The 13,629-nt window shown below is 37.6% G+C and overlaps 1 protein-coding gene across 1 annotated transcript in view; it reads right to left on the reverse strand.

The window, feature by feature from the left end:
• The window catches only part of LOC144767941 (uncharacterized), a 116,570-nt gene that overhangs the window by 53,707 nt on the left and 49,234 nt on the right, over positions 1 to 13,629 (reverse strand). Inside the window, exons 4-5 of the mRNA XM_078651284.1 lie at positions 3,453 to 3,590; positions 3,284 to 3,372 (exon numbers count right to left, since the gene is read on the reverse strand). Coding sequence (XP_078507410.1) covers positions 3,284 to 3,372; positions 3,453 to 3,590 — 227 coding nt within the window. The remainder of the gene's footprint in view (positions 1 to 3,283; positions 3,373 to 3,452; positions 3,591 to 13,629) is intronic.

Below are 13,629 nucleotides of genomic sequence, written 5' to 3' on the forward strand. Positions count from 1 at the left end.
CCGAAGCCAGTTAAACGGGGTGCATTTCCTAAGTCTGGTGAAGCAGTGAGGACTTCGGATAGTATCACAGTCTTGGTAAAGGCAGTGAGGTCACACAGGATATAACTATTGGCAGAGGGGTCAGGCAGGGATGCGTATTAGTCCACTTTCATTCATTTTATACATTAACGATCTGCATGACTCCCTGACTAAGCTCACTAAAGACGTCCCAATTATCAATGTTAATATCCTACCCACCTTATTATATGCGGATGATGTGGTCCAGATGGGCCGCACACCAAATGCACTGCGCACTTTAATACAGGGCTTTGTTGATTTTATGGCTGCCTTAGATCTCCGCACACATTTTAACAAATCTTTTTTAATGGCCTGTGGCGCAAAAAAGCACCTTGTTAAATCAATCACTATAGGCAATGAACGTTTACAACGCACTTGTACTTTCCCATACCTGGGGCTGGTATTTGCAGCCAATGACTCCTGGATCACTCACGTGGCACACAGCAGGGGAAAATTCAGTAAAGTAATCAATTCGGTATTGTCACTACCACAGCCGAAAAAAGCCGAGGTGGTATTACCCATCACTAAAAAATGTAATTACAATGTATCCCTGTTGCAACCTCTGGGGCAGAAGTTTGGGGCTTCATGGGTTGCAGTGGCATTCAGGGTGAGGAAAATAGATTTTGCAGAAAATTGCTGGGGGCCCCGATCTCTGCCTCACAGTATATCTGCCACAGAGAGTTAAAATTGTCATATATTGAGGATTTCATTAGGGCACGGCCCAGCATATTTTGGCTTAAAATTTGGCAGAACCCCGCAGCAACACTCACAAGAAACAAAATCTCTGATTGCCCTAAATGTGAAAAGGGGATGGACATACCATGGCTCTTTTCCGTATGGGAAAGTCTGATCAGTGTAAACCTTGAACATATTTTCGTAAATCCAACTAATATGGGCGGTGTAAGCAAGAAATCGCTGCAGGAGGCGTTATATGACAAATATAGCAAGGCAAGATATGATAAAGAGCTCCTGATACCCTCAGTAGTAAGGTACATGTCTCTAGAAGATGTACGATTGTTGCCATCACATCTGCCATCTAGCTATCTTTTGAAAAATATTGGCTGCTGGGAAAGAGAAATGTTGTTTCATTTAAGAGCGGGTACTATGAAATATATGCTCTGTCTTCCCCTAGGGTTTAATGTCAAGCTTGATCAAATGTTCTGCCCATGTGATAACCATAGAAGACAAACAATGCCAAATTTCTTATTCTTTTGTCATTTTTATCAAATGTGTACGAAACTGTTTTTGATTTCCTATTTTAAGAAAACTGATATTATTGATCACAAAATAGCCTACACAGAAATTCTTAAATTAGAAGAGGATGCTCTGGTTTTTCGCGTAGGTTCTTTCCTGAAAGCGGCAGTCGGCTCACGTACTTCTATGAGCACTAAATGAAGGTTGTTTTCCATGTTTGCATTTTTTACATGTTAACCTTTTTGGGACCACACATAACTGAGGTGTCTTATAAAGAATACATGTAATTAACAGTACTTTTGAGCTATACTTTAGTGCTATTTTTGTATCAATAAGAATGTTTTTTATGGATATTGTTCTGAACAAGGTTGCCGTTTTTATATCTATGTTATGTATTTTAATATCGATTTATCTGACCTGTTCTTTTATGGATACATGTTATAATCCGAATAAAGTTTAAATTGATTGATTGACAATGTTTATGTATTGCGTTTGCTACTGAAAGTCTGTGGATATGTGTGTGAAGGGGGTACAGTGATGTCCAAATATTTGCAAGGTAAAAGTAAGAGAAATTAAAGTGCTTACAATTGAGGGAGTGCAGTGCATGTTGGGGCGGTGAAGTGACAAAGATACGAGGATGTGCATTAGAGAGCGAGTGAAAAGAGGAGGCTGAAGAGGAAAGAGCTGGTTAGAGAAATGCAGATGGACAAGATATGCAGAGAAAAAGAGGATACATATCTAACATAAAGCATAACTGAAGGCCAAAAGTACTTCCACAGGCCTCATTGCTATTTGGTTCACAGACCCACTTTTTCAGAATGTAAACATTTCCAATGTTAATTATTCAAAACAAATCATTGTTGTTACTCATTTATCTTAAACTGATACCCCCAGTGACAAAGCCAATCATACTGACAGGCATTAGGCGTATGTCAGTTGCTGTTCCATTTCTCAGAGAGAAACCAAAATACTGGTCAGGTGACAAACTATGGGAATCACAGAAATGTATTTGACATGTTCCTTTATGGAGAACCCCCACTTTTTTTTATCTCACTTAAAGACCTGTCTGAACATATTTCTATATGACTGGTTGCAGCCAGCAACTGTGGGTGCTTCTCGAAGTCTGGTTAGAGCACATTTTTCCAAAGTTAATGATGCTTGCAGTACAAGACACTGGGCAGGCGTACATTTTAAAGGGTCTACATTTGTCATGCTGTATACTTTACACATTACAAGCCTTGCTTTATCGCTACATTCATTTGCTTTAAAATGCACCTTTCGCCAATCTTTTTTTAATTTCTTTCTCAATAGAGGGACTCGCCCTGGACCCCAGTTTTGTCCATTAAACTTGTTAACATTGCTCACCATATAAAAGTCATGCCCAACGTTTACGCCTTACCACTTTCAAACGTCACCAGCGACCACTGCCTGCTAAAACTGGTCAATCCTTGCGACATAGAGTGCTGTATTGTAAATATGGTGCATCCAATGTGTCGCAAGGAGGGCGCAATGAAAAGTGTTGCATCGCTGTTTTCAACCAGCAATGCAAACTTTTTCATAAATGACGCTCTGGGTTTCTGGTTGGTAGAGGTATGCACCCTGTCCAAGCAGGAACCACCGTCTTAGTCAGGGTAATCAGTAAAACGCTCAGAGCAGTCGTGCTTAACTAAGAGGCAATGTGCAAAGTATTTGTGCTCATAACACACAGTAAATTAGGGAAAACACCACAAAGGACTCAACACCAGTTTAGAAAAACAGACCATATTTTGATAAATGAAACAAAATCAAAACGACAAAAATCCAATTATCAGAAGTTCAGTTATAAACTTTTAAAGAATACACAGTTCTATAGTGTTTAGAAGCTGATAGCGCCACCCGGGGCTTTCTGGTTGTACTTCACTCGGCCAAATCCAAAAGCTCAGGCAGACAACATTGGAGCATGGGTCGAGTGCAGAGAGCTTTGCACTTTGTGAGTGGACTCTTGGTTACAGGTTGTACATATATATTTATAGATTTATTATAATGCACTCACTGCAGGCTGTGCTCGGTTTCCATTCTCCACGTTCACATAATTTACTGCAGGTTCATAGATGACTCTGGGGCTGCCACCAGGGGTCACGTCTGAAATAAGAGACCACATTCTATAATATCTGGTTTTTCACTGCTTTAAACTTTGAAATGGGACTTAAATTGACTCTTACCATTTGCTTTTCTTAAGCGTCTCTCATAGAAGAGAACCACACCAAGGACAGCGACGACAGCACCGAGGAGCATCCCTGAAGCCACTGCCAGGGTGACCCACCAGGTAGATATGGGGGCATCTGAAGCAGGAGGAGCCCCTGAAGAAGAGAGACAACCTGTGAGTGTCAGGCTCCTCCGGCTCTTGGCAGGTGCAGGAAGAATGTAGAAAAAATGGAATAACAAAAGGAGTAGAGCGAAAAAGGTCTAAGAGATTCATCAAACACACCAGTACTTTGGATGAAAGGTTCTGAGCTGGTTATCGTCACTCCTTAACAGCAGCATATAGTTTGTCAAAATGGGTATGTTGATGAGGGTTTAGAATTTACATTTTCATGAAATATGTCTCAGAATAAAGAATGTAATAATAGATAAAATCTAGCAATGATAATCTAATAGGTGCACAGTCTAAATATCGAGTTTTTATTTCAACCTACAGTATTATTGAGTTGTAAATATCGTAGGGACAGAATATCGAAATGAAGAATATCGACGACCAGAATATCGACCTGAAGGTAAGAAATACTGTTTTTGTTAACATTGAAGTTAGTAATATCGATAACAAAAATATCGATGTTACTAATATCAAGATTTATATTAGAGTTATGTATTTTATTATGTATTTTATATGTTTGTGTTTATATTTTTCGTTAATTATTGTATTGGTTTCAGAATATATGTATAACATTTTTACAAGTTAGTAATTTGTTTTAAAGTAAATAATGCGTTTTACTACCGTAGGGGGTTGTGGATTTATAGTGGGAAGTAATTTAATTATAGTAAATGAATTAAAACATTTTAGGAATTTGTAACTATTTGTAAGTACATTTTGCATTTTCGTTCTGTAGCGGGTGGTGGGTTTATAAGGGATTAGGGTGGGAAGTAATTTAAATGTAATTAAGTAAATATGTATTTTTATTTATTTGTATTGATAATTAATTTTATGTTAAATAATTATTAATTGGTAATTCATTTTTATTAATTAGTAATTCATTTTTGTTAATTGGTAATTAGTTTGTATTAATTGGGAAATAAGTTTTATTAATGGGTAATTATATTTACTGTATTAATTTATTATTAGAGTGCGTTGTGAGTTTATAGGGGAATAGGGTGGGACGTAATTTAATTCTAATTAAGCTATTATTTATTTTATTGCTGTGTATTGATAAATACTTTTTTGTTAATTAATTATTAATTGGTAATACATTTTTCCTAAGTATAATGTAGTGGTATTTATCAATACTGTATTGTAAATTAATTAATAATTGCTAAATAATTTTTAATACTTTTTATTTTTTGGTATTGGCAATTAATTATTTGTTTTTATATTATTATTTGGTAATTATTTTTCAATAGGTAGTAGTTATTGGTATTTATCAATAATTTAATTGTTAGTTAATTATTTATTGGTAATTATTTTTTATTAATTATGTATCGGTATTGTTAATTAATTTATTGTTATTTAATAATTAAATCATTATTTATTTAAAAAAATGTAATTATTTGTAAGTAATTTTTACTTCTACGCTATCCAACACTTTCCCTAATGTTGCACTCTGTAGAGTGGGAATAGTAATTTTTACCCTACGCTATCCAACACTTTTCCTACTGTTGCACTCTCTGGAATGGGAATAGTAATTTTTACCCCTACCCCTACCCTATACAACACTTTCCCTACTGTTGCACTCTCTGGAGTGGGAATAGTAATTTATACCCCTAAGCTATCCAACACTTTCCCTACTGTCACACTCTCTGGAGTTGGAATAGTAATTTTTACCCCTACACTATCCAACACTTTCCCTACTGTTGCACTATCTGGAGTTGGAATAGTAATTTTTACCCCTAAGCTATCCAACACTTTCCCTACTTTTGCACTCTCTGGAGTGGGAATAGTAAATTTTACCCCTACGCTATCCAACGCTTTCCCTACTGTTGCACCCACTGGAGTGGGAATAGTAATTTTTACCCCTACGCTATCCAACGCTTTCCCTACTGTTGCACCCACTGGAGTGGGAATAGTAATTTTTACCCCTACGCTATCCAACGCTTTCCCTACTGTTGCACTCACTGGAGTGGGAATAGTAATGTTTTTGAATTTGTTATATATAATTTTTATATTTATATTTATATTATTGTTGTATGTGTATGTATGTATTTATAATTTATAATTGTTTTAACAATTTATAAGTTATTACAACAATACTTTGTGAATAATATTAAGTATATATATTATAATTTATATGTATGTTTTTTATTTTTTTAATTATATGTAATTTTAAATATATTTTTAACTATATCTATTCTAATGATATGTATTATTTACTTTATTTTACAATATTTTTAAACATTTGTAAAAAATGATATTCTTAACAACGATATTTTTGATAACAATATTTTTTTTCCAATATTTTTGTATTTACCATAATGTAGATAGGACTTTGATATTGTTGACATCGATATTTCGACTCCGAAGTTTTTGAGTTCGATATTTTTATAGTCGATATTCTGTCAGTGATTCAATCTAATATGAATGCACTTGAAATCAGTTTAGTAATGTATAGAACAGAGCTTATTAATGGGGTTTTCTTCTCACATTTTGCTGGAATCTCCATTTTATTTAATATGGATTTAGTTTTTATGCTCACTCCTGCTGAAATAATATTGTACCTTGTTTCCACAATGAATTATCATGGTGTACCATTAAGTACTTTTTTTATGTTTATCATGTGACCATGTGATTCACTTGAGAGGTGGAGCATCACTTTAAAAAATAAGTTTATAAATAGTCAGCTGACCGGGTGTACGGTGTGTGAACAAGAGCACTTGTTGCTCAAAACGCGTCCCCCGTTGAGAGGTCAACAATAAATCTACCTTGCCGACAGCCTGGGGTCCGTGTCTTCATTTCGCCGTTCATTCAGAGGTGGTGAAGATTGCTGGTGTATATGTAACGGAAGTTTGTTGTCTCCGTTCACGGTACCCGCTTCTCCGAAAGTGGCCTCGCTCTACAACTACCCAAGAAGTTTTCATTCCGAGGAGGAATACAAGCGAGACCCCCTGGACTGGACATTAAACCGCGAAAGCCGTTGGGACACGCAATCAGCAGGTCCGAGAGGCTAGCTGGGAGCATGAACAGCCAATAGCCAGTGGCGTTACTCGACAGAATCCAGGTGAGGAGTTCAAGGCTCAAAGGGCAAGAAGACCGTCAGTGGCGGGCTGCCAACGGTTGTTATTCTAAATCCTTTCACAAGCACCATGTCAGCCAGTCTGGAAAAGGAGCATGAGGATGCTGCGGAAGCTCTGTTCAACAATATTCATCAGAGCAGCAACAGCACCGTCACGCAAGTCAGTCAACCCAGCGGTGCACAACACGACGTCAAGGAACTGCTCACACCACTTGAGAAAAAAACCAAAGCCGAAATAACAAAGTGGTGGGAGCACAAATCGCTCACCAAATATGTGGAGGCGGGAAGAGTGCCGCGAGGTTTAAGAATACTGCTGGCACCAAGTTTCGAGGATCCCAACCCCGCGATGTTGAAAGAATGGGGGGAGTGCAATCTCTTGGCCTCAATGAACTTGGTCAAAATGCTTATAAATTATGCTGCAATTGAAAAGTTGCTGGAAGAAATAAAAAAACTTGACGAGGAGCTAGACAATATAACTGATCCCGATATAAAATCATCTATAACGGCTACACGCAAAGAGATGAGTGAGCGACTCCGCAAACATGAGGAAAGAATAAAAGTCAGGAAGGTACACAAGTTTGCGAGAGACCTCAAAGATTACGAACTGGGTCAAATCTATACCTTTTCCCGCAAATTCGACAAAGCCAACCAGTCTAAATGAATTAGCAAAAACAGTAAAGTGGGTGAACCTGCGAGAAACGATCATCTGGCAGTTAACGCAGTTAACGCAGATTCAGATGCAGATTCAGCCTCAGTAACTAGCGCTTCCAGCATTTCTTTTTCCATAACAAGCAGCACCGACGGAAGATCAAGAGGCAAGATATTGGATCTCGGCGAAGAGATTGATTTTTTAGTGGAGGACCGCCTGCAAACTTTGCGCCCAAGATTACGAAAGAATTACAACGCAAAAAGCATAACGCAAAACGTCACGCCAGACGAAAAAAGCGCAAAGCCACAGCAACAGCAAACGCAGAAAAAGAAAAAACAATGGTACAACAAGAGAAAGTAATGCAGGATTGTACCATTACAAATCTATCTGACGTTACACTGACTGCAGCGGAGGAGCAATTGTTAGCCCTCGGGTTAAATTATTGCCCAGAGAGTACCTTCAGCTACACCAATACGAGGGCGGACGTGTTCCGCTTTATTTGTAAATTAAAACTCAAGAAGTTTTTTTCCTCCAAACCACCATCTAAAACAACAGAGCGTATAAATAACCAGGAGCCATCTAAAAGCCGTACTACCACAATTCCAGCTGCATGAGATGCTAGATTGTTATTAACACTTTGTGACCTAGGGGAATTTGGAAATCCCACAAGAAATACAACCACTACCGAAATTCCAAGTACACAGCGTGAATTACAGGATGTTGATATTCGGCAGAAGGGAGCCGGTGACAGTCCATTCAAGCCGGTAAGCACATTTTTGCCTGTTATGCCTAAAGACGCGGTAGACATTTATCACTAATGCGTAGTAGAAGATTTTTAAAAACTACACCGCATGGCACAGGGACAAAAGTACAAGTGCAATGTTGAATTAAATCAATACACGATGTTAATGAAAAAACTAAGTCAAAATCAGGAAGTAGTAATCAACAAGTCTGATAAAGGCTGAAATATTGTCTTGTGGCAAAAAAAAGATTACATCACAGAAGCCATGAGACAATTAAATGATACCAATTGCTATATAAGATCAAATGGCTTGGCCTACAAAAAAGCTAAAGAGGAACTTAAAAAAATGTTAATATCATATAAAAGACAGAATTCCATATCATCAACGGAATTTGACTTTTTGCACGTGGAGCATTCGGTTATACCGATATTATATCTAATCCCCAAGGTGCACAAAATGAAAGTTCCAACACCAGGTCGACCAATTATATCGGCCATCAATAGCATTGGAGAAAATATTTCCCGATATATTGACTTCTTTCTTCAAGACCTTGTTAAGAGCTTACCGAGCTATTTGAAAGACACTGGTGACTTTTTGAATAAGTTGAATTTGATTCAGTGGCAAGAGAATTGGTGCCTAGTGACTCTCGATATCGAGTCGTTATATACTTGCATAGACCATTCCAAAGGTATTGAAGCAGTATAACACTATTTGGGTTTAAGAACGTGTGAGTATTATAGTCACAACAAGATGTTGTGTGAGTTGGTACATTGGTGCTTATATAACAACTACTTCATGTTTGGGAAGGAAGTCTAGAAACAGGTCAGGGGTGTGGAGATGGGCTCATGCTTCTCTCCCAGCTACGCGTGTTCACACATGGGCTGGTGGGAGGAGCGTGGTCTCATCGTCACACCCGGTTTTAATGGTGTTAAATACTGGATGCGATTTATAGATGATGTGTTCTGTATATGGGAGGGTGACGAACAAAGTGCCTCAGAATTCATCAATGCCTTAAATTGCAATAAAGAAAATCTTTTCTTTACTTCCAACATCAGTAAAGTGCAGGCAGACTTCTTAGATGTACACATCACAGTGAACAACAATACTATAGAAACATCACTTTTTCGCAAACCTATTGCTGCCAATAGCATACTGCATGCCAGCAGCAAACACCCAAAGCATGTTGTTGAAAATATTTTGTATGGATAGCTGTTACGACTGAAAAGAATCAGCAGCACTCCCGAAATATTCGAACAAGAAGGTAAAGTAATGATAACCAGACTGAAAGCTAGAGGATATAGCAATGTAACATTGCAAAGGGCTTTGAGACGAAGCTGGGAAAGATCTAGAGAGTCTCTGTTGAAATCTGAGGTTCAACAGACCAATAACGACAATGCTACTCCTCGCTTAATCCTATCATACAGCAAACAAGAGAGACAAATCAAATCGATTGTCAAGAGACACTATCCAATTCTTATGACTGATGGGTTTCTAAGTGACACACTTCCAGAAATGCCAATAATAACATACAGAAGAGCAAGAAGTATGCACAACAGCTTAGTTAAATCAAGCCCTGAGCTAGGTGGTGGCAGCATCTGGCTCAAACAAAGAGATGTTTTTTTCAAATGCTCATCTTGTCGAGCGTGTAAATTTGGTATCAATACCACGCATTATAACATCCCCTTCAGTCAAGTCAGTAAAGCTATTAGAGGTAATTACAACTGTCACAGCGACTTTGCCATATATGTTCTGACGTGCACCAGTGGCCTACGATACATAGGCAGTACCAAATTACAGGTGCACGTCAGAATTTTACAACATCTTCGAGCAATAGTCAATAATGACAAAACATACCCCGTAGCTCGCCACTTTAGATCTACTCACAATAATGATCTGAGTAATCTGACTTATTTTGTCATTGACGCAGTGCCCCCCGCCAAACGAGGAGGTGATAGAGAAAAACTCTTAAGACAGAAGGAGACACAATATATTGTTGAGCTAGATAGTAAATATCCTAACGGGCTCAATACCACAGAGGATTTACATCACTTTCTGTAAAATATTAAGCTGTGAATTTAAATATATGTGTAGTAAACCCATTTCCGAACCAAGTATTCAACTTATGTTTCCGATAATAGGGATTTCCAGTCCGAATAAAAATGTGAATCTGTTGGAGGACTGTTTGGCGATCTAGTGTATCACTGGTGAACAGGTTGGATTTGACACAACCATAAAGAAAATGAAGCTGAATCAATTCACCCGCTATTATTTCAAACCAGATCGCACTATGTAAATATTGTCTATATATGTAATATTTGTTTAGTATTTCTTTTTCTTCACCTTTGTTTAATGTATCTATACACCTCAGAAACCACAGACATCTATATTTTGGTATTAAACGATTAATTATTAGGGTTAGCAATATTGCACAGGGTGTAAATGATCAATTCTATGACATTAATCTTTCTTTTGAAAGTGTGCTCAAAGAAGATTTGTGTTTTTTAATCACGATATATCTACAAAAAAATTATAAAAATATATTTTTTTGCACAGGTCATGTTTGGTTAAAAAATACCGTTAAACATTTTATAAGATGAAATCTGTTTTTGGGTACAATAGGATTTTTCAATCCACAAGGGGCCATTTCATATAGTTATCCCATCTAATAGGGAACTATGTTCGAATACAGGATAAGGGAATGTAATATTAAAACTCGTTAGTATTAAAAAGTATTGTAACAAGAATAGGATCAACTTTGGTCATGATTGTTAATAGCCCTTTGTATATAGATGAATTGTTATGTAGATAGTGTAGATGGATGTATATATATTTATTTGTATATATTATCTTTAACTTTTCTATGTTCCTGTAACGAATATATCGGCCACACTATTTAACTAACATTTGTTTACTGTATAATTCTTGTGTGATCAGGCATTTATGCTGAAATATTATTGTACCTTGTTTCCACAATGAATTATCGTGGTGTACCATTAAGTACTTTTTTTATGTTTATCATGTGACCATGTGATTCAGTTGAGAGGTGGAGCATCACTTCAAAAAATAAGTATAGTCAGCTGACCGGGTGTATGGTGTGTGAACAAGAGCACTTGTTGCTCGAAACGCGTCGCCCGTTGAGAGGTCAACAATAAATCTACCTTGCCGACAGCCTGGGGTCCGTGTCTTCATTTCGCCGTTCATTCGGAGGTGGTGAAGATTGCATGTGTATATTATCATTTATATGTATGTTTTTTATTTTTTTAATTATATGTAATTTTAAATATATTTTTAACTATGTCTATTTTAATTATATGTATTATTTACTTTATTTTACAATATTTTTAAACATTTATAAAAAATGATATTCTTAACAACGATATTTTTGATAACAATATTTTTTTCCCCAATATTTTTGTATTTACCATAATGTAGATAGGACTTTGATATTGTTGACATCGATATTTCGAGGTCGATATTTTTATAGTCGATATTCTGTCAGTGATTCAATCTAATATGAATGCACTTGAAATCAGTTTAGTAATGTATAGAACAGAGCTTATTAATGTGGTTTTCTTCTCACATTTTGCTGGAATCTCCATTTTATTTAATATGGATTTCGTTTTTATGCTCACTCCTGTTTCTTTCCCATCCCAACCCATCCTGTATGTGAATCTTCCACTGGTGCATAGTCCATTATCCATTACTGGGCTTAGCGCTTTTCCACTGGTGCATAGTGATTGTCCATTACTGGCCATAGAGCTCTTCCACTGGTGCATAGTCTATTGTTCATTACTGGGCTTAGCGCTTTTCCTCTGGTGCATAGTCTATTGTTCATTACTGGGCTTAGCGCTATTCCACTGGTGCATAGTCCATTGTCCATTACTGGGCTTAGCGAACTTCCACAGGTGCATAGTCCATTGTCCATTACTGGGCTTAGTGCTCTTCCTCTTCTGTGTTTTTTTGTTTTAAACAAAAGGTTATGTGTCAATTACATTACCTAACTATGACATCACTGTAACAGTTGGGTTTTTTCAGTTAATTTCTGTGGTTTTTTTTAATGTGAGTTAAAATATTACTACGACTCTTAACTATAACATCCTGTTCTATGTTTTTTCAAAACGTACTTTTTGAGATTTTCACGCACTTCAGAAATCAACAAAAAAAGTTAAATATTCGACTTTCAACTCTGTAAAATACAGGCATATATTCAAATTCGTTTTTTAAAGGAAGATAAGACAATATTGAAGCTAGATGTCAGTACATTCTTTTTTATACTGTTTTTGGACTCTGCAGACCTGCCACAAAGCCCTAAAATGCATATAGTCTCCATTGCAAAACAGAACCTGCCATCCTTTATACAATACTAGCCGCCCGTCCCGACGTTGTTCGGGTATAAAAAAGATTTACCTGAAGGACGGAAAACTTTACCAAATGCTACCCGAACGCTTTCCAATGCAGCAGACGTCTGAGAATGCACGCGCCCACACTCAACAACACTGAAGGGCACGCATACCTCACGACGTGCACGAACGCTAACCTCATCACAGTGAGATTAGTGTTCTTGTACGTCGTGAGGTGTGCGTGCTGTTCAGCGTTGTTGTGTGAGGGCGTGTGTATTCTGAGACGTGTGGGCATGTGCATTCTGAGACGCCTGCGTTTATCCCCGGTTGAGATTGGTAACGCTTATGCCCACAAAGGTTGCTTTGCAACATATGTTATTATAGCCGCCTGAATGGCAATGTGCGTGAATGCGGCACACCTAGTGTCTTCTATAGAGACATCTGAGAAGTGATTATAACTCGTGAATGGAAAGGCGTGCTACTGAATGACGCGGCCATTTTTTGGTTATAAAATTTGTGGCATGCCCCTCTGAGAACGCTGTTGTGGTACGCCCCTCTCACAAAGTATAATGTGTGTACTTTGACACGGCTTCGACCATGCCCCCGACACGCCCACGGCCCTCTGAGTGTGTTGTTTGACACGCCCACGCCCCTCTGACAACGGTTACGGCCACAAAGTAAAATGTGTGTAGTTTGATACACCCACGAACACGCCACCGACACGCCCACGCCAACGCCTACGCCCACAAGGGACTACTTTACCCCTAAGGTTCTTTGACGTTTCTAATGTATATGGTGGCCACCTGTATAGCCTATCTCCATCTGCTGCAACTCCCCTTTCCAATGCTGTATTGGGTGTTGTGATTGGTGCTGTACTTCTTGAGTTTACCCGCCTCAAAGGTTTCAGCTCTCTCTTTATAATAGTAGTATGTATGCGGCAGATGATAACATTTTATTTTTTTCAATTTCCCCTTTCAAGTTCAAAGCCCCTGTTTTTTGGTTTTACCCACTTTATTTAAGGCATTACAAAATAACTTAAAAAATTAAAAACCCAAAAAGGTTCTATTTTTGGCCTCAAATATTGGTTTAAAGATAGATGAACTACATTTTATTTATTTTATTTAGAAAGTTTTATATAGCATGAACATGACCACCGAGGGTATCAGAGCGCTTTACAGTTTATACATCAAGAAGAATACAAGCAGTCCAAACATAACAAACAAGGA

The sequence above is a fragment of the Lissotriton helveticus genome, chromosome 7 (assembly GCF_964261635.1).
Source record: "Lissotriton helveticus chromosome 7, aLisHel1.1, whole genome shotgun sequence".
Lineage (NCBI taxonomy): Eukaryota > Metazoa > Chordata > Amphibia > Caudata > Salamandridae > Lissotriton > Lissotriton helveticus.